The sequence below is a fragment of the Haemorhous mexicanus genome, chromosome 6, assembly GCF_027477595.1.
Source record: "Haemorhous mexicanus isolate bHaeMex1 chromosome 6, bHaeMex1.pri, whole genome shotgun sequence".
Lineage (NCBI taxonomy): Eukaryota > Metazoa > Chordata > Aves > Passeriformes > Fringillidae > Haemorhous > Haemorhous mexicanus.
Window position 1 is genome coordinate 30,016,869 of NC_082346.1, and position 22,176 is coordinate 30,039,044.

The window sequence follows — 22,176 nt, forward strand, 5'->3', positions numbered from 1 at the left end:
CAATTTCATTAAAAATCCCTTTCTGGGGAATTCCTCTTTCAGATCTTGAAGGCTAGCCAACTACACTACAGTGACAATTGTTCACATGGTTTAGTAATGCATTTTATTTTCTAAATGAAATAGAATGAAAAAACCATAACTAAAAAGGGCTGTGCAGTCAGGTTCTCATCTGCTGTAAAAAGAGAACATTAAGCCTTCTCACTATGACCAAAGGCTAAAGCCAGACTGACTGTGTGATCACTGACAGCAGATTTCCCTAGCCCAAGAGCAGGCACAGTTCTGTCAGTGAATCTGCAAACTTCTCTGGCCTTCCCTGCAAATGCTCACTCAGCCTTCCGGAACATGACTGCCCCCCAAAAAAACCCCACAAGAACCTATCCCTTTACCCATCCTTGTGCTGACATACAACCACAACAACACAACAGCACCTCTGTAGTGTTATTCAGTTAAAAAGCGGGATTTACTGGCTCTCAGCCTGATGTAGGATCATGTGCACATCTACATAATGTTTCATAATAGAAGTTTTGACTTCTTCACAACTTGAGAAGTTAGATACTCAGAATCCCCACACAGAGTCCTGTTAAGGTGAGACAAGCTGTTGGATAGTTAGCACATGCCAAAATTAAAAGTAGTTGTGGCAAACCTGACTGCAACTAAGAACTGCAAAGTTCTTAGCCACATGATGTCCATACTGTTTCCCTCCCACAAGCCTTGCCACACAGACACATGTGAATCCTATGCATTGTTAGGGGGCTCAGGAGTGATGTGCTGCATCTCATCACATCATGCAAGTCTGCAAGCCCTTGCATGCAGAAGACACCTGACAACACTGGCTCTGCTAAACACTGCTTCTGAGATTACTCACATAGGTCTAGTATAGGCATCTGTAGCAGCGCTATGGGCCAAACCCTGCCATACTCATCTTTATTCAAATGGGTGTTTTTAGCAGTTCAAGACACACCAAACATTGCATTTCACCTACGCAAGAGAGTAGGATCAGGCTCATTCATTTAGTCAAGTCAGAAAAGGTTTCACCTGAGGTTTTCTGAGCTGAATTCTGATTCCAGGAAACGAAGGAACTGGTCTCGTCCTACTGGGTCCTTCAGCACTTCATCCATGGAAAAACCCCATCTTTTCACACGCTGCTGACTAGGTTCTTTGCTGTTTGGAGAGAGAAGGAGAAAAACAGATGGAATGTTCATCTCTGCCTGCTGTCCGAGCAGCTGCTGCTGTTTCTGCTAAGTGAAGGGAGGAAGATTATTAGATGAGATGGTTTTTTTCCCCTCAAGATTTTACAGAAATACAGTTTAGCAAATAACAAAAAAAAAAACAACCTATAAAGACCAGGATCATCATTAAAGCAACTGGAGGACTTTAAATCATTACATCATTTTAATCATTAAAGGATGCTATTTGGGTGCTATATACATGGTGAAATAAGAGAGAATGTGACTGATATAGATTTTCAGAGCAATTTCTGGTAGGTTTCATTTGGAAGAACAGCATACCATGCCTAAATGGATATACCATTTATATTAATACCACACAATTATGCACTTCTTGCATATTTCCTCAAGTACACCTTAGGATTTCTTACGCATCATGGCAGAAATTTCCCAGCAATGTTTGCTGGGTCACTGGTGAGCTCCAGAGCATTTCCTTGTGTCCCACACAGTACTGCCTGGTCACTTGGAACTGGCTTCAGATTTTCAGATCCACATTTGCATTATAAAAGCAGTTCACAAAGAAGCAGTGCAGGCAAAGTATCTAAAATGATTACTAGTTTGTGGTCTTTCATTTTTTAGTGCCTCTGATTTTTTCATGCCTAAGTCTCAGAAGACTAAAAAGCATCTTCCTCCTACTCTCCATGATAATCAGACTTTTATTTTGTATCTCAGCTGGGATACTGAGATGCAGAGGCACCCAAAATCACCAGCAACCTTGCTCCTTAATTATTTCTTAACACAGCCCAACTTACATAAGCTGTTGTTTGAATAGCCAGACATGTTGCAGAGATGCCTATGGGCAGAGGTGGTGCCTGGGAATCACAACGAGGATCCTATGAGACAGCCTGCATCAGAGCGTAATCTGGGCTCACAAAGTGTTTGAAAGCTTCTGGTGTGATGGCGTCATACTATGAGACAACCATTAGAACACAGCTCAGCTGCTCACATTGGTGACAGCAGAGCCATTGTTAACAGTACATATCTATTAAACTATGTGTCTTGTCATGTCCACAGCGATTCCTAATCATGGAGCCTTAGGGGACAGTGGCGATCTGTGCTGAAGACAAATAAGCCAAAGGGGTAAATAAAATGCCTGCTTTCATTTTCTCTTGGTGTAAAGGCTAAGCAAAATTGATAGGCATGTCCTCACTCGAGGAGCAGCACACTTGGGATGGTTCCTCCTGCGCTCCCTCAGGAGCCAGCAGTGCTGCAGACAGAGGTGCAGATCCAGCCGACCTGTTACATGAACCAGCCTGGCCATGGGACACAAAAGCCGTGCTTGTGCACAGCCATGCACAATCTAAGCTCAGGGAATTTCCTGCTGAATCCAGAATCTGTACCTGCTCTTCTTGCAGCTACACAATGTTCTGGCACACACACACACAAAAAAAAAAAGGCCAAAGTGCTGTCTAAAACAGAATGCTTTTCATGGCATTTCCTGAGTCCTGACTGCCATGGAGGATGAACTCTAGTGGCACGGGGCTGCCCATACTCAGCAGCCAGCCTTGCCACTGGCAGTCAGAGGCTCTTTGTTTTCCTGCACAAGGGCTCTGCCCTCCTAACTGAGGAAACAGCTTTGCAGGCAACACAAGGGGATCTTGGGGATCATTTAATTATTCATGCAAGTTGCAACTAGATGCAGATGCAGTTAATTTTTTTACAATAGAGAATAAAATGGAAATACATAGCTGTTTGTTTTTCCATCTCCCCACACTACAGCTTTCTCTTTTTCATCTGCAGGAAAATCACCTTCCATAACTCTGAAATCATAGCAGAAACCAAGCATTTATTTTAAATTCCTATAAGGCTGTGACATCAGGTTAATTGTATTCTTCAGGGACACAAACAGCTTTTCTGGGATTTGCAGCTACGTCAACAGATGCAGAAATAATGGATGCCTGGATTACCTTGTGGGTGAGGGCTTCTACAGAGCAGTATTTTGCAAGGGCTGTATCTGGTACTAGTCCTACTAGGGAGGATAGAGAAAATGAGAGAAACTAGCTAAGAAAAAAATAACAAATACTAAAATTATGTGAAGGGGGCAGAGGTTAGGAAAATAATGGATTTCTGTGACTACCAGAGAAGCAGATGAAAACAACTTTCACATCCCAAACTACTTGGTTTTTAAATGGGGAAAAATCTTGTCCTTTTCCTGGAACACTAATTCCCTATGAATCAGTCTTCTTAGGCCAATAACATCTCTAAATTATTATTCAAGAACACACAGGATTAGATTTGGCATTTTCTTATCAAAGATTTGCTAAAGTGAACTCCAAGTTCAGATTTGGTGCCAAATGGCAGCAACTAAAGACTGGAGAAGCTGCTGAGCCCTTGCAGCTGTTGGCCACAGGATGTGACTGAGTAGTGAAGGTAATATGGGGCATGAGAGTTCCATTCAAATTTGCTGTGGGAGCTGTTAGGCATAGCGGCAGGCAGGGCAATTCGAGCCCCTTTGCGAGGATTGCGGATAGCCTGTGAGGGCAAGAGACACAGACACAGGCCAGACTTCCCTTGCACCAGCATCACGTGGGTAAAACATGATCTCTGTTGCAGTGTTCTGCTTGTTTGTTCTGTTGTTTGTGTGTTTTTTTGTTTTTTTTTTTTGGGGGGGGGGTGTGTTGAGAAACTGTCTGAGGTGCAAGGCATTGAGTATCCTCCAGGCACTCCTCCCTCTTTCCATCTATTTGACACACCATAACAGAGCCAAGCCAGCTTGTTCACCAACAGGTGAGGCCCAAACTCACTCTAGCAACCCATTACAATTCTGACCTGCCAAGTCTCACACATCACACGTGAGCTACATTCTTCTGGCTCCTGTGCAAAACTCACTGCACAGCAGCAATGGCCACCACTCAAAACTCATCCCATTTTTCCAGCAGCATCTTTCATGGGATTCCATGACATGAGCAGGGCTGGAGCATTGCAGCTGGGAAGAGCAGGCTCCCAAGGGTCAAATGAGATGTGCTGAAACAAGTTTGTCTTAGCAGTATCCTACAGCTTTAGACTCCTAGACCTGAGACTGTGCATGTGCTCAACAGGTATGAGAACATCCATTACCTGACTTACAGAGTCCCATACATCAAGCCATATGGAAGGGCTGAAGAATTCACAGATACCAGTAATAAACTTTAGCTATGTTCTTGAGTCTTGCAGTACAGACATACAACTTCCTTTCCAAACAGGGCAGTGTGAAGAGCATACAAACGAAATAGCAAGACAACTCTCACATTAGTTAAAATTACCAATTAATTTTTACCTCATTTCAATGTCCCACAGTGCTGCATCATCACTTATCCAGGGATTGGAAGGCTCAGCAGGAGTTATAAAGGGGTCATATTCCACATACTGCTCTGTGTAGGCTATTAAACTGGCAGGGAAAAAAAAAAAGGGAAAAAAAAGAATAAGAAAGGGTTTGAATGCTTAGTCACATGTCAGAAAAGTACAGCTTTTCTTTTTATCCTGTTGGGGTTTTTTTCAGTGGTGGTTTTTTGTTTTGTTTTTGTGTGTGGTTCTTTTCATTTATAGGGATTAGTCAGTTTCTCAGCAATCACAGGAGACCCTTTTCCCAGGGATGATGCATGCAAGGATATCTCTGCAAAGTCCCACCAGCTCACTGCAGTATTTTCATCAAGAGCAGCATTTTCCTCCAGCTTGTCTCTGTTGAGATGCCCCCAAAAAACGTGATAAGGCAACAACTGGATTGCTATGGCAGGACTTCCCCCAGAGAACCATGGGAAGAATATGAAGTATATGTCATCCTGTTCATTTGCTGCATGTTACTATTGCCTCTCATCCTTTTAATTTTTGCAAACTTTTGCACCCACATAAATTTATGCACTATGAGAAACTCACCTAAACAGGGTCATGGGCTGCAGCTAAGAATATGCTCATATCTTTGGAGGATCATAGTCCTAAACATCAAAGCTTTGCCTGCCTATAGATAAATTTTTTAGGTATGTTGGTATAGTATTTATTCTAACAGCACTATTGTAAAACACTTCAACAGTAATAATTAACTTAGAGAATAGTAAATAATATGCATGTTGGAAAAGCCCCTGGCCTTTACACTGGCTTGCTTCATGGTGAGTCAGTTAAGGCACATAGTCTCTAATCCTCACTAGGATAAGATTCAAAGAGCTTTCTCAGGAAAGGACTGTGTCTGCTAGCATAAATGATTCAGGAATTTCACTGGAGTTGGGGCTAGGGGCACATTTTTACAAAAGAAAGACAGCAAATATGAAATAAATCAAAAGACATTTCTTCTAGTCTATACTGGAAATACTCTAAGGCACTTTATTTTTTGCCTATGTCTGCCAAGTAATTAACTAAGTTAATTATGGCTCATCATACTGAACAACCAATGTACTTGCACTGTGATTGTCCATGCTAAACTTTACCTCTGGTCCTTCACATCTCAAAAAGGCAGACAAATGAAAAAACCCTGCAAAACAAAGGGTCATAAAAGGCAGAAAGTTTCCCTGAACTGCTCTATAATAATTATTTCTTTTTGTTTGTCCTAGCTCTTATCATGAGGCATTAAAATCATACACTTTTGTAACCACAGCAGGTTCCCATTGCCCCTTAGGGCACTCGGGGCTGTCTCATCTCATTTCATTAATTACATTTCATGACTGCTGTGGGTCAAGGGTTGGAGGAGGGAGCAGCGTCCAATTTCACAGAGCAGCAGCAGTCCCTTAGACATCAATGAAAGACAGGGTTGGTTAAAAAAGAAAAGAAAGCCAAAAAAGGATCAATCAGGAGATATCTGCTGTGAAACCTGAATTGCTCCTAATAAAATAATAAGAAGGCATCAGAGGTGCTAGTACAAGTACTAGCAGAAAGGAAAGGGGGAAAAAACAAAAGTGAAACAAGGGGGAATTTCTAAGCACATTTTGCTGATTCAGTATAATGGCAGCAGCAGAATCATTGCCTCATTGTCTAAAGGAGGCTAGAGGCAGGGGACTCCTAAGGAAAAGCATTTTTGTCAAAATGCAAACCTGGCCTTTTGGGTGATAAACTGAATACCCGGTAGAAGAGGTGGTAGGAACAGTTGACTGAAGGGTGCGGAGATTGCCTTGAGAACCCAACTGTCTCTCAATCAAGGGGGCCTGCTGAGCCTTCTCAGGAACTTTGATGAGAAGCTGGAAGTACAGTACAGATTTTCATCTAGGGAACTGAGATTGCTTCTGGTAGGAAGCTGCACATTTTTCCCCAGCCATTTCGGTGATACCGTGTCTAACGAAATTGTGCTAACACTGCACAATGCAGTCAGGGAAAACAATAGGTAGAATATATTGATAGTTTTGCTCAACAGTTCTCAAGGCTCAGTGGTTAAAACTGACAGTGCACAGGTCCCAGATGGGGAGAAAGGATGTGGAAGAAAGACACTTTCCAAGGTATGTGGAGCAGCTGAGGGGTGCCTGTTCCCACAGTTGGTACAGATCTACTCCTGGAAGCAGAACAGGGAGGAAGGGAAGAAAATCTTTAGCAGCAAGCATTTATCTCACAGAAGCTGGAGATATCCTTTGGAGAGCCTTCCTCTACTGACAGACAAAGGCTATCCCAAGAATAGTGTGAATTAATGTAAAATAAATACAATTGATCTACTGAAACTATATCTTATTCCTATAACTTGTTTGCCCTAGTGCTTCCTGGTTTATTTGCTCCTAGTTACTTCCCTCATCCTCTCTGAAAGTGCCTTTGTGCTATACTGAAAAATTGGCAGGTGGTGCCACTGTCAGGCTTGACTGCTGATGCCAAGAAGTCATCTCCTGTACCCTGATCAGCCACATTGTCACCTAAACTGTCCCAAGAGCAGGATCCAGCCTGAAAACTGACTTGATAATAACAGCATCTCCTTACACAGGAAATTTGTTCCTAGTGCTTGTAATCAGTGTTTTCATGGTGCTTTCAAGGCTGCACAGGGTTTTTTTTCAGGCAATTGTGCAAGTCAGGTCATCCATGTTCATTCCTCGTCACCAGTCCTTACCCCTGCAAAGCCATTGGACCCATCAGCTCCTCTGCTTCCCTCCTACCTGCTCTGCAATGCTCCACATCCAGGCTGCACTTCCCACCATTCTCCACATCAAGTCCTGGGACTCTCAAATCAATATTGACAATATTCAAATCAATATTCAAAGTCATCACATGACCACACACCTCCTCACAAGAAATAAAGATCACAACCATGATTTTCATTCTTTATAATTATTATTAATTATTTAGAAATATAAGGTTCTTCACCCAGAGGGTGTCTGGGCTCTGGAACAGCCTCTCCAGGGAAGCAGTCCTGGCACTAATCCTGCAGAGTTCAAGAAATATTTGGTCAATGCTTTCAGGCACATGGTCCGATTCTTGGGGCTCTCTCTCCTGTGCAGGGCCAGGGGTTGGACTTGATGATCCTGGTGGGTCCCCTCCAACTCAGCTTATTCTGTCATTCTGCAATTTGACTGTTCTCATTTTATTTGCTTTTCTCCTGGTTATTATTTTGCACAGGTTTTGATAGCAACATTTTCTTCTCCAACTTGAGAGCAATTAAAAAAAAAAAAGAAACCCCTTTCAAATCAGGACAATTATTACTGTCTCAGTATATTAAGGTAATTATAAATAAATTCAGTACAATAACTTTTTTGTTTTTAAAGTACATGATCTTAATTGAAAAGATCCAAAAGCCCAAAACATAAATATAAATGGGCTTATTTTAATCATACAATGTATTGCATGCAGGATTTCAGGGAGCCTCTGAATATTTTCTCTTTAATTGGATACATTTTCATTTTAATTGCTAAACTTGATGAGCAATAAGAACTTACATTTGGCCTCTCACCATTTAATTTACCTGGTTTAGTACATGCATGCTAACTACAGGTGCAGGCACTGCAAAGTACATTTCATGGGGTATTCTCATTTTGCTTTGCTGAAATAAAAACTCCTCTATTATTTCTCTAGAAGGAACCGGCCCTTATCCTATCCTTCATATTCAACAGTTTTGCTTTAAAAGTGATATCACTGAAGAGCATGGCTATCCCTTCCTTCATCTCAGTGGCTACTCTGCAAATGTGCACAACTTACAAGTACCTAAGTAAATGAGCTGCCATACTCAATTAAATTTGAGCTTGTTCTTCACCTATTCATACTTTTCTACCAAAACGAAATATTCTGCAAGTCAAATTGTGCCTTGATTTGCTTCTTAGAAATCCACTCCTTGAAACACTAGCTTGAGTAGTCCAGGTACAACCCCAGTACTTCTCTAAGGGTTTCATATACATGTAAGTGGGAGCAGGAACTGGTCCTACAACCCCAGCAGGAACAGAGATGTGAACACCATGTGCAACAAATGCAAACACAGCTCCTTCCCCAGAGCTGTGCAAGACTAACAAGAGATAAGCATTGAGAGTGCAGCCAAAAAGGGGAAAAAATGGGTATTTTCAAATGGAGACAGGAATGACTTTTCTAAAAATAAACCACAGGGTAGTGAAGGGGTGGGAAACAAGTCACACAAGGGTTTTTTCTTTTGTGAATGCTTCTTTTCTTCTTTTGCAGTATTACAGGTCCTCATTTCCCACCTATTTTTGCTCAGAGGCAGAAGAGTGAGTACAGAGTTGTCAGCAGCCAGACAGCACAGCTGGTCAAGGAGGGGAAAGGATTGATGCACCGAAAGGGGGTCAAGCCTTTGCACTTTGCTGCCTGCTCTGTTTCTAGAAATGTCAAACTGGAGATGAGGAAACAATAGGAAATCATCAAAATGGGGACACTCACCTTTCTGCTACTTTGGACATCTTTAAACAGTGTCTCTCTATCTGCATGTTCAGAAAAGTTATCTGAGGAGAGAGATGACAAGGACATTAACAATTTATGAGTTCTGCAGCATGCACTGACAGTATCCCCACACACTATTGATTTCTCTTTCCAAATAGCTTGAAAGTAACTCAGAAGGAAATGGGACCTTTCCCTAGGTATCAGAAGCTTACTAACTGCTTCCAATAGCAGGCTTCATTGCCAAAGGCAAAGCCCTAGGGGAAACTTCAGAAGACATAACTGCAAGTAGAAAAGACACATATTTGGGGCCAAGGTTCCTAGACTACTCAGGGTACAATATGATCTCCTTTTTACAAACACACTGTGCTCTCCCATTCCTCTTACTGACTTGCAAGACCAGTAACATTTTACAGCACACTTTAATTTTGCTATGAACCAGTTCTTCAGCCTATGATAAAAAAGCTCAAGAAATGTAACATGCAGACTTAGTTCAGAAGACCACTCAAAAACTGGTTGCCTAAGAAACTTGTTCAAAGCTGCATTAGTAAAATGCTGATCTTGTGACTCCTGTTTGTCTTTCAGTAAGGGCTGCTTATTGCAGCAAAGTAATTTTGAGGAGAGCTCTTCGTGCCAGTGCAAGGATGTGTGAGTTAGCTGGTCATTCCTTGGCATGACTGTCAAATCACTTTTTCCTAGTTTCCTAAAAGCTCTGATTGTACAGTCTAACAGTCATGCACTGAACGTTGCCTTTCCTCACCACTCATCCCCAGCTTGTGCCCAGCTACACTGGCTTTTGTCACTGTCCACTTTTCAGACATCCTCAGTGAACTGGAATTATTGCCTTATTGTCTGTGTCTGGTCCACAGACAACAAAAGTAGTTTCAAAGGTCAGTGTTACTCATAATACGTACCACCATACAACCGCACTGCTCAATGAATACTTACTAATGCTTTACATAAGTGAGAATCAATGATAAGTATGTGAGGATCAAGGACAGGTAAAGCATACAATTGGTTTTGCTGGTATCTCAGTAAGTTTCTAAGCTTTTTTTCTGGGAGCAGTTCTCAGAAGAGCTGCCATACAGCCACCTACTTACCTGCTTCCGGAAATCCTCTTTTGTTGTTTTGCGCACCGGTTGGGAGGGCAGGTGTACGGGGCTTTGGGGCTGAGACTCCTCTGTAACCCCATAAACTGACTGTGAGGAACCAAGGAACAAACCAAAGGGATTACAGCATTCTTCTGTTACGCAATGAGGAACAGTGCAGTATGCAAAGCAGTAAGGTAACAAGCCAGCAATTTCCTACTGTTTATATCCACACAGGTAAGTAATTATTCAGCCTCGAGCAAAATTTACAGATCAGACCATTCTTGCTGATGCCTGCACTTGGAAAGCCTGTAGGTGTGTTAAGAGGAGAGTTTGTTTTAAATGTTTAAATACAGATAATTTTTAGGAGTTCTGAAGGCTGTGTGCACTAACACTTGCAGGATGAACACTGGGAGCTGTCACTGGGGTGAACCAAGTGGTAAAATAAAATACTAGAACCTAATTCTATGCTGCTGTCTTTCACTTGATTTAATTTCTTGATGTAAAACTACATACTGAAGAAAGTGCTTAACCAGGTCAAGTCAATGGGTCACATGAACTTCTCCAAACAAAAACCTGGAGACTGACCTGTAGCCATTCATTTTCAGGACAGACACCTGCACTGAAAGTAATACCATTTGCCCTTTCATTTAGTGCTTTTGCTTTTCAGTAAAACCTCTAATAGACATGTGAATAGCTCTGCTGCAGTTTAACTACTTATGGAAGTTCAGGAGTCAAGTGTTCTGTCCAAAAACATAACAAGCGATGAGAGAAGAAGAAACAGCCCGAAGCCATGCCAAGAGAGGCTTAGATATTAGGAAAAAAAATCTCTGAAATTTTTATCAAGCACTGGAACAAGTGAGAGAAGTTGTTGAGTCACCATCCTTGAAACTATTTAAAAGACAGGAACATGGTTTAGTGAAGGACTTGGTTAGGTTAAGGTTTTGAGTCACTGATCTTAATGGTCTTCTTCAATCTAATTGATTCTGTGAATTCATATACATAGAACAGCTCAAGCTTGCTGGAAGTCAAAGACACCCGAGTTACTAATGATCCAGTCTTTGAAGTTATTAAGGCAGGTAAACATCTCATTATCTGCGCCCAGATAATTTCTTAAAAAGGGACCTAGGTATTTTAGCCAATTCCTTTTAATTTTATGGGAGGGCAGATCCATCAGACATTTGGGACACAGAGATCCTTAATGCCCTTCTCAGCTCTACCCATCAAGTCAGTACAACTTTGCTGGTAAAACTGAAATAATAAATTCACCAAGGAGAACAAAACAGAACTTGTACTATCAAAACTTTTTTTTTGTTCCTCTTGGGTAAGTCTCATATACAGTAGGTGTCAAGTATGATTTACATTAAAGAAAGCAAAAACAGTGAACCAAACTGACTTGAAACAAGAAAACCAAAATGAGGAACTCAAACTGACCTTTTTCACTTTTTGTGGGTTTTTCATACGGCGACACTTTCTAATGTCCATTTCTGTGGTGTTCACACAGCCTGGCTGAAAAGAGATGGTAATTGTGTTATTCCTCTGTTAAGAATCTTCATCCTACCTTACCTTTATAAAATATACAATTAGATCTAGTCCAAAACTCTTTCTTGAGGTTTGTGTTCCATAAATTACTCTTGCTAAACATGAGACTGCATATACCCAAGGATGCCATGTCAGTATTCAATCCACTTACTCCTAACTTTGGCACCAAAAGGAAATAGCTAACAGTGGGGAGCTTTTGCTAGGAAGTCTGAGACAAACTGAGTAAGCTGCTTTTCTTTCATAAGCTCAGTAAATAATTTTCCAAAGTTCGTATTTTTCACATATTTCCAAATCAACAGTTCCATAGGTACAGAAGTCCAGAATGTCTCAAATAATCTTGCAGACACTTGGTGCATTTTGAACTGCAAGGAAAATCAACGTGGTGACTGTAAGGGCAATGTTTTTGGGCATAAAACATTTACTAGTAATAAAATTTTTCCTGTCAAAATCTGGAAAGTCTCTTCATCCAAAAATAGTTTTACCACAGGCCTGTGCACATCCCAGAATGCTCTTTCCTGGCTGTCCAAAATCTTTCTTTCTGTTTTATCCTTTTTCCTGTCGATTCTGAAAACAAAAGCATAAGTGAGTATGAGTCAGTGTACAAGTCATGCTTTCTTCTTTGATAAAGTTCCTAGCTGTGGTTCTTAACCCCAAGACAAAAAATTTCAGAAATCAACTTTTATTTGTACAATGATGTCGCACTTGCACTTGCAAGGGCACATGACATGAACAAAATAACACTGATGTTTACTCCAACATGGGTCAAAAGAGATTTTCCTATTAATGTGGAAAAATTTAACAGCTGTTTTTCATCTAGTGACAAAAACTTTTCCTGGTACTCTGTTCCCGTACTCTGATTTTTGACAGACTGGGAAAGTTTATAGTTTTGTCTGCTTCAGGAGACCCACCAGGACCTGTTTGCTCCAGGTGAGGCACCTGGCTGATGCTGAACTGAGGTCTCTCCATCAGGAGATCCCATTGCACCCAAATGCCCCAGCAGCACCACTCAATGAATACAGATTGCAAAGGAGCATCTATCCCAGACATTCCCAGCAGCAACAGCATGGGCAGCACTTGTGGCCAATCCTCCTTAGAGCTTTCAGCTCAAAGACTGCCTCTGTCTGTGTGCCCCCATGCTGGCAGAGCAAGGGGTAACAGCACAGGTGACCAAAGGTGAGCTTGCTGCATGGCCCCTACAAACCAGCACCCGCCCCAGAGAGACATGACTGGGCTGGAACAACAGGAACCCTGTAATTCCAGCCCTGATGCAGACAGTGAACCAACTCACTGAAAGCACACAGCCCAAAGGCCACCAGAGGTTGTTCAAAGCAATTCTTGGCAGCAGTGAGCAAGTGACTTCTGGAACCTCAGCCAGCTTTACACATGAGCACAAAGTCAGCACCAGCTCGCAAGATCTACCTGCACAGGGACTGGCAGAAGCACATGGAAGGAGGAACAGCCTCCATGCCTCTACTTCCAGAGCAGGACTGAATAAAGCTCTGTGTCCCTGTGCTGGGTTCCCACATTGCTGCCACCAGGAAAATCAAAGCAGTGAGGAAAGAAAACCCAGGCCAGCTGTGATTTCTGACCACCAGGTTCTCTCCCATCTGTTTCTGGTTTTGAGGGGCAGTGACCCTTGGCTAAGTCTGTGCTAGAAATGTACCAAGAGGATAAGAATCAGAGGAGAAAAACTGAACTTTATGAGCAGCCCTCCCCAGAAAAAGACCAAATTCTCCACAGTTTGGCATCACTAGCTGATTTCCCCCTTGCAAGGCAGAGATGAGAAACAAGCTCTGGCAAAAGCTCTGTCCCCACTCAAAGCCAGAGCAGCTGCTGTACTGCGCTGAGGACACCCAGCCCAAAACTACTTTTCTGAGTCCTTCACACCTGGCCAAGGGGGAAGGTGAAGCCTATTCCAATCTTACAGCACACAAAAATTGAAGGAACTCTTTGAAGGCTTCATGAATTCTCTTCATTGACACTTTGTGCTCAACCCAGATGGTCAGCTCCTATCTCCAGACGTATTGATAACTCGGTATTTCACATTTTAAACTATGAAGACCCAAAGCAGCTAGATGCTCTATGGCTGGAATTTTTGAAGCAATGTGGGTATAGCAATGGGAATCCTGTGTGCAAACAAAAATGTGGAAAACAAACTTGGTAAGCAGGAGGAATGTTTTCAGGTATTTTTGATTATTTTCCTCCCTTTTCAAGTTAACTTAAACTTGTAGTTAACTGTGAATTACAATGTGAATTCCATTCCTGCCTTTCTGGAAACCTGAAGACTGAACCATCACATGAACTGTGAACCAAGAAGCTGAAACTTGCCGGCAAAAAAAGTTGATAGTGGCCAGTTCATGCTTATGCTTCAAAGAAAACAGAATGAAGAAAAGATGAACAACCAACAATGATCACAATGAGTCTGATATTTACATTTCTTTCTTAGGTGATAATTACATGTTTTAGACAGAATGCAGACTTTTGTTTTGACTTACACTTTTTTTTTATCTTGGCAATAGCCTTTAAGTAACTGAAAGTACAATTGCTATCCTAAGTTCTAATTTTCTCTTCCAAATGGAACAGTGCTATTCTGGTTGGAAAAAAATCCCTTAATTACCCCGCACTTTAAAAGATAATTACCATATATTTAAATGGTACATAATTGCAATGTTATTAAGCAAAGAATTTATCAAAATTCCAAAGGGTTAATCAAAGATAGAGACACATACCTCAAGACACACCTTCAAGAAATTATATTCCTTAACTTTTAAGCATTTAATACTGAAAGTGCAATTTCCTTCCAATGGAACACCAGTACCATTTCGGTACTGGTGTTCTCATGTGTCATCTTCACCAGCCTTTCCATTTTATAAGTGACAATGACATGCACAAAAGGGACACTCAGAGTTTTAGGTATTAGTTTGTAGACAACAGTGCACAAACCCTAGACCATATCCATTTACCTGCAGTAATGAAAACACACTCAAAATATAAAGAGGCTTCACACTGCTTTCACAAGGGAAGATGAGAAGAAATACCTGTTGTAAATACCACCCTTATAATCACATGGAAGTGACAGTATTTTTAGACTCAGAAATACTCTGCAAGCAGAGTAACACAGATGATAAAATTCTGTTCTTTCCATTCATACAAAACAAAAATACTCCACAAATGTAGAAGCACAATGGGCTTGCGAATTACTCAAGGTCCCATGGTGAATACAGGCTTAGGAGCTCCAGACCAGTGTTTCCATGTACAGATAATTAAACCCATCTTTCAGTTTCTGGCACAGACCTTCAGAATTGGCTCTCCACTGTTTCTAGTCTGCCAGTGATTAAAATTCACCAACACCTTCTGAGCTTAGTCACAGTAAAGATTTTGACAAAGAAGTTTTATCTGTTCAGACTCCCCTTCCCTTCACAGCTCTAAATACTGGTGCAATTCAGTGCTCCTGGATTACTCACTTCACTTGGGCCTCTGCTTGCATGAAGATGAATTCCCACTTCCTTGCAAACGCTCTCTGAAGTCTTGCTAAGTTTTCCTGTCAAAAGATAAAAATAGTAAGAACAACTAATTTCTGTAATTACAACAATTGCTTGAGACTACATTTAGCATGGTGGGTATTTATTTTATTCCTTTTTTTGTTTTAATTGAGAAACTAAAGACATGGAAGTCAGTGTTGGTTTCAGGTGAACTATAGTGCAGGCAAAGCAAGGCTGTAACACATCTTTTTGGGCTGCAACCCAAAGGGCCCTGCCAGGGATAAGTAATGGAGTGTGATGAAGACAGCTTGAGCTCTAGTATGAAAAAAATTATGGACTTGTTCCCAAAAGATAACACTGAGAAGCTTTGTGAAGCTGATGACTTTCATTTCTGATAGCAGATGGCTGCCAGCTGCACGTTTCCCTCTCATCCTCACTTTCCCTCCCCTCTGCACTGTTCTCTTCGGGCTTTTGTGAAGGTGCAAAGCCTCCCCTGCTTTGCTCGGTCCTGGTCACTGCTGAGAGCATTATGCAGCTGCACAGTACTGAAGGCTGGGGATTGCCAGGATGATTCACAAAAGGAAATAGCTTGTTTGTCTGAACAATGAACACTGTTACTGCAAAGAATGGCTCCAGATGCAGTTTTGCTCTACACCTGAAGTAACAGCTCTGGTCCAGACCCATTCCAGAGAGTGCAGTGATCTGAACATTTGGGTGTGGATGTGGCTTCATCACAGCTTGAGGTTAAACTCAGAACATGGCTGGAATTTCAGGCTTAAATTGCACCCTGAAGTCACATTTCTATACCCTCCCCAAGAAAGGAGGACTTCAAAACAATTAACAGGAGCTCTTCTCCATTACAGCTGGTTTAACTGTTTCAAATTTACATGGAAAACAAACACTTGTATTTCTACTCTTGTTCTCTTTATACTTATCACCTTTACTTCAATAAATTTTTTCAGGCACATGCATTCCAATGCAAGAAGAAATCTTTCTACTACTTACTTTAAACTCTTGTATAACAAAGAGTTTAAAGGCATAAAGCTTGGCCCTGTTACCACCAAGTCCATACAACAGCTTCAGTCTGTACATATGGAGGAAAACAGTTAAATAAATTATTTACAGCTGTACTGAATGTGATGATTTCCTTAACTCTGGCTACAAAGAACAACAACTTGTAATTATCTGCAACACAAATTTTTGTGGGTATCTTTTTCATTATTTTTATTTAAAATTATGTTCACATGTGCCTTCTGGAGTAAATATGCTGAAGCCAATGAAACTTCACCAACGGCAGCTCTATTTGAATTGTGCTTATGTTTGACCAATTATAAAAAACCTGAATGCAACTATACAAGCTTAATCATATCATCAAGACTCCTGCTCTAATCAGTATAAATGTGGGCTGGGGGACTGTCGGTAAATGCTGCAAGGAGAGCCTAAAAATGAAATTCTATTCTCTTGAAGCTCCAGGTCACTCCTGTTATCTATGGAGAAGCATTCTCATGCTGCATCTCCGAAGGTATGAGAAGCATTGCTTCTCACTCCTGCAAACCTGTTTCTTTCACTTGTGCTGAGCTTACATCCCTTACTGGATCTGCTTCAGCTCCCATAATGCTTAGGAAGAGTTGGTGCCATTCTTATCTGAATGTCTCTAATTAAGAGAACAAAGTTTGAATGCAGAAGTAACCTCTAATTGTGCAATGCAATATTCACAAGAAAAATGAGATACTGCCAAGATCTAATTATTTACCATCACTGGAGCATTGCTACTCTCAGTAGGCAACAATGTGCAAAAGTACTTAGCCAAAGCCTGACTGCATGTGTGTGGGAGTATGTGTGCTGCTGAACAGCCTTTTGTTGCTTTATGGTAGATCTTTGGAGTACTTACACTTAATTGGTTGGATGTGAGCAATTTTAATGGTTTTAATCATGAAATCAACAATATGCAGAAAACTCAGCAAAAGGACATGTAAGTGCATGCAGGTTGTTATATTCTTTCCTATGTGCCTGTTTGATATTAGAACTCTTGGGAAGTTGGATTTCCAGGGTGGACTAGATAAGAGGCAATTTCTGCATGCTGCGCACTGAAAGGACCAAATGGCATCTCTCTGCACATGCACAAATGTTACAAAATACAGAAGGTAAGGAAGAAGGAAAAACTCCAATCTTGGGGAGAAAAAAAAATCCCACTCTAAAATATATGCAAATATATGCAACATAAAGGTTTTCATTGTAAGAAACATGACCACATAAGTCCACTAGAACCAACTTTGTAAACAAACCCTCTAATGAAAAACTTCATGTATAAAATTCTGCTATTACCCTGTTGTCATATTGACTTTCTTCTGTTTACTTGCTCAGAAAGAAAAGTTTAGCTGCTCAGAGTGCTACACTGCTGGTATTCAAAGAAATACTCAGCCCTGCCCCTCCTGCCGCCATCTTCCACTCCTCTCTGCCCTGCAGTCTGACACTAAAGTTTGAGATATTTTTCTTGATAGTAACTCCATATCAGAAAATGTGCTCTAAATAAAGTTCAGTGATATTTTTCATATGACATATAGAAAATGTTCCAAGTCTACTATCTGAGAACTTTTGTAACAAGGTGTGTCATCGACAATTTAATTGCCCAGTGGTACACCTGAAAATCCATCATTATCCTGCGCTGAAATCTGCTCTATGAACCAGGATTTCCTAACTGAAAACAGGACAACAAGCTAAACTTCCATGTAATTTGCTCCAGTCTTGAAGGGCTCATTATACAGCAGATGCTTTAGTGTGGGACACTGAAAAGCCAGAGACATTCATCAGTCTCGCCTGATGTTGTCTTCATATCAGCCTTCACACAGTACTGACAACTAAGAAAAAGATATTGTAAAGGCTGACCCCAAAGCACAAAATGGCAGCATTCAGTTGGCAAGCAAAGCTATCCCTGCATCCCCCAGCTTTAAACTCTAGCAGCAGTGTACCTACGGCTTCATAATCCGCCAGCTCCAGCCTAGCTTTGTTCTGCATGGTCCGTTTGCAAAGATAGATGGCTAAAGGGAGAAATAGAATGGAAAACAATTACAGACAGATTATTAGTACTAGATCTAAAAAAAAAAAAAAATTAAAAAAAAAAAAAAGAAGGGAAAAAAGTAGTCTATAGACTGTTTTCATCAGAAAGCACACAAGTCAAGGAATGAGAGGGGTGGACACCCAGCTGACATTGCTTACGACTAATCTCAGAGGTCCTAAACATCTGGGACATCTAATTTAAAAGTGCTGAGAGCAGATGCCAGGAGCTAACAAGATGTCCACGAAAGGCACAATTGCTTCTGGGTCTGGTAAAAGATATAGTACAAGCAACCTGTTCCCTAAGCAGTTTGGGAATATGCATGCCAAAGTGACCATCCCTGCATTTCTTTTCTGCTGAGAAAAAATAAAAATAAATCAGGATATTGAAGGGAAAACAGAAATATGGGCCAGATCTTAAAAGCATGATCTGAGCATTTTTTAATATGCTCCATCCTCTTATTCTCACACATTTGAAATGGTAAAGAGAAGCCTTGTCACATTTTGCTGTAGGCAGAGGCTGCTGAAACTGATGTGGTTTGAAATTCTGAGGGTCAAGATGAGCCCAGCACACACCACCAAGCCAGTCCCAGGCTGCCTTCTGGGAAAGCCCCACCTGGATCTGCTAAGCTCACCCCATTTCCATTAAAGGCTGAAACACAAGGTCCACCACACACTCTGGGTATACAGTCAGGTCTGAACTTAACAGAGGCCCAGGGCTACTTATGTAATTCTATTCCATGCTGTTTCTGTAATTTTAACATTCATATAATGAGCCAGTATTATGCATTGTAACCAGAGCTGAGCAGTTCATTTATATTTACACATCTCAAGGGCAACTTTCTCTGTAAGACGCTTATGACACCAAATGAAGTGAGTCAGTTGTCTCACAGTGGTTTTTTTCATGCAAGGCAGTGAACTGCCATTAGCAAGTTAGTTCCTCTCCTGTAAGAGGACACATGCAAATAAAAAAAGTATGCAAAAGTAAAAAAGAAGTGCTCCTGGGATTTCAGCTTTATTTGGGTCTACTGCTAGTTTGGGATTAATTCCTGGGAAGACTCCATCTGTACAGGCATCTGATATGCAAAGTCTGATTATAAGCATATGTTAGAGGTTTCTGGGACAGATGAAAATCTGTCACTACAGGGCTCAGCTAATGCAGTTGAAGCTTGTCCAGCTGTGGGTCAGATCTTAGAGGGGTTTATTTTGGGGTGTACTGCTCCACTCAATGCCATTGCAGCACAATAATCTGACTGCCAAAACCAATTATTTATCTGATACTGCAGGAAAAAGAAAAAGAACCTCCCTCTTCACATTATTTTCCTAGTATTTAAAGAATACATATGAGGCACAGTTCACACAGTAATACAGGGTGACTGTAAAATCTGGAAATTTTTTTTGCAAATACAAAACACCATTGTGTTTTATCCTTAACCATTTCCTCACTAGGATAAACATGTAAGTCTAGTTCATCTGCAGATGAGGACTGCAAATGAACTATCACATGATACACACCATTGCAGGCTACTTCTTCACCCCAGCAAATGATTTCCAGAATCCATAATGATGAGTAATTATTTCAAGGGAAAGGATAAAACTCAAACTGATTATTCAGGGAGGAGTTCTAAACCAATCTTAGATTATGAGATAAAGGACTTCCAGAAGCTCCCGTTTTATGACTGCACACATGGATACACTTCCTCTTCCAAAACCACACCAGGATGCAACAATTAATTTTGTCATTTAACTGTGAAAGCAGTGCAGTTCTGGAAGAGACAGCAATATTGCATACAGACAGCTAAAGATAACAACACTGACATATTTTCTTTATGTATTATCCCTGTCTGCAGGCACTCACATGCTTAAAACACCATGTTGCACTTTATTAACTCATAAACCATGCTCAGTCTTCTCTTTTACCATATCATCTGGTAATCTTAAAAAATGGGAAAATAAGTCTAATGTCATGTATTAGAGAACTTTTAGCTATGGGCTGCTCGTAGTTATGTACCATTCATTGATCAGTCAGATAAGTGCCCAGATGAAGTAAATTTTATTGATCCACATAACGGATTCAGCAACAGATCAGAGGATAGTCTCCCACAAAAGCAATATTGGTATTATTTAAGATTCCTGAATGAGTACTCTGCTTCCCACAAATCCTGCTGAAATGAACAGGGCTATGGGAGAATGAAGGCAATGGATGAAAAAGTCCTGGCCCCACCCAGCTCAAAGGCTACAGCTCCAGGGCCTTGAGACACCCCAGGGTTTCATTTTGTGCATTTGAGATGGGCACAGATCTGCCTCTGATCCTGCCATCTGACAAGAAACTCTGCATGTGAAGGGTGTACATGGCCAACTGTAATTATTTGAAGGACAACTGGTTACATCACAAACTGACTTTCTATAATGCAACAACCATACTCTTACCGTAATCTGTGTTTTCTGGTTCCCAGCAGTTTGAAGGCCAAAAGTATGGTGCCTAAGAAAAAACACATATATTTTTGTAATTTAAGAGATGAAAACTGATTCAGATGCAGAAAAACATTACAAGTTCAAAAAGAAGAATGGCAAAATCTACCACCCAGATTCTGCCCTCAGGGGAAACACTGCTACAGATCACAGTAAAAGTGAGGAAGCTGCAAAAACCTTTAATGGTCCTCGCTGAAGGTAAACAGAGATGCTGTAATGCAAGCACCTCTTGTGGAGGATGTCCAGTGTCCTGAGGAAATTTCAGACACTGTTGCCAGCTCATCTGAATGTGGACATCTTATCCACTATCCCCAGAACCTCCTCTTTCCCCAGGAATTCACAGGCAATCTGAATATATATATTTTTTTAAGCGCATGAGAAACCTTGTGGTCTTATCTATATGCTACATACCCCTTGCTTTTCTGGAGCAGCTACCAATGCAGTTGGCAGACTCCAAAACAATTTCCTTTTTAGTTGTAACAGATGGCAGAGGTCAAAACTCATCTGTTTGGAGTCATTCTGAAAGCAGAAGTCCTGCTGAACAGTGCTTTTGTTTTCTAGCCAGGTCTGCATATTGCAGTTGCTACAATTAACTACAAGCTATATGTGACTGCATTTCAGTTTTAACATGGATGAAAAATGACATACCAGCCATCACACAAATTATAGAACATTGATGCTTTACTGATTACACATTGCTTTACTGATGTAATGCTACAAATGGGAATAGGACATTAACACACAGAGCTAAAATCCTTCCACCAAAGTACAGTGAGAAAACATGGAGGATTCAAACAATACAGGGTTCAATGTTCCTACTGATACGTATCTTATGAATTACAGAAGAGAAAGAGCTACTGTTAAAGGAGGGATTGAGGTTGAGGTAGAAAGCAACAAGAAGAGAGTAATGGAAAGGAAACAATTCTATCAGGTTACTTTTGCAGAAAACAGCTAAGGAGGTGTGTTGGAGGAAATAAAAACAGGAAAAGAATATGCAAAAATTGTAAGAAAAGACAAGGGAAAGAAAAGTCAATAAGCAGTTGGTTTGATGATGTGGTTTACACAGGCTTAAAACAATAAAAGGAAATTAGTTATATTGAAATGTAGCTCCTGAAAACTGCACAGGACAAGTTCTTGCAGTGCCATTCTTTTAAAGCAGAGAAAAATACAGCTAAATGGGCAACCAGTATTACACCCCTGCTTCTGTTGTGTTGTACACAACAGGAGGATGAGGACTTTCAGAAAAGAAAGGGAATCGTAATGAAAAATCTGAGTCTGAATGATGCCTTGCAAGCAGAAGGTGGAGTGAGATAAGAGGACATCTGTGATCTCCTCGGCTTCTTTTTTCACCATGACATTGGTCACATATGATAACATAATATCACATTAGCGGTAGGCATGAGCATCTGCAACATCAGATGCAAAGAGCAGAACTGGCTTTTCAAATAAAAGCTTAAAAAGAGTAAAAAATTGTAAAGGAGGAAGAGAAGGTGAACAGAAGAGAGGTGACAGGAAAGATAAGGGAGCTGGCTGAGACAATGTAACAGAAAAACACAA

General features: G+C 40.9%; 1 protein-coding gene across 4 annotated transcripts in view; it reads right to left on the reverse strand.

Moving 5' to 3' along the window:
* The window catches only part of RGS6 (regulator of G protein signaling 6), a 257,356-nt gene that overhangs the window by 48,700 nt on the left and 186,480 nt on the right, over window positions 1–22,176 (reverse strand). For 3 of the 4 annotated variants that reach the window (XM_059849626.1, XM_059849627.1, XM_059849628.1), the window contains exons 6-14: window positions 20,578–20,629; window positions 18,067–18,131; window positions 15,076–15,152; window positions 12,094–12,175; window positions 11,504–11,578; window positions 10,082–10,180; window positions 8,985–9,046; window positions 4,483–4,593; window positions 1,036–1,161 (exon numbers count right to left, since the gene is read on the reverse strand). In XM_059849626.1, the coding sequence (XP_059705609.1) occupies window positions 1,036–1,161; window positions 4,483–4,593; window positions 8,985–9,046; window positions 10,082–10,180; window positions 11,504–11,578; window positions 12,094–12,175; window positions 15,076–15,152; window positions 18,067–18,131; window positions 20,578–20,629 (749 nt within the window). The remainder of the gene's footprint in view (window positions 1–1,035; window positions 1,162–4,482; window positions 4,594–8,984; window positions 9,047–10,081; window positions 10,181–11,503; window positions 11,579–12,093; window positions 12,176–15,075; window positions 15,153–18,066; window positions 18,132–20,577; window positions 20,630–22,176) is intronic. The other variant, XM_059849629.1, reaches the window with a different exon arrangement.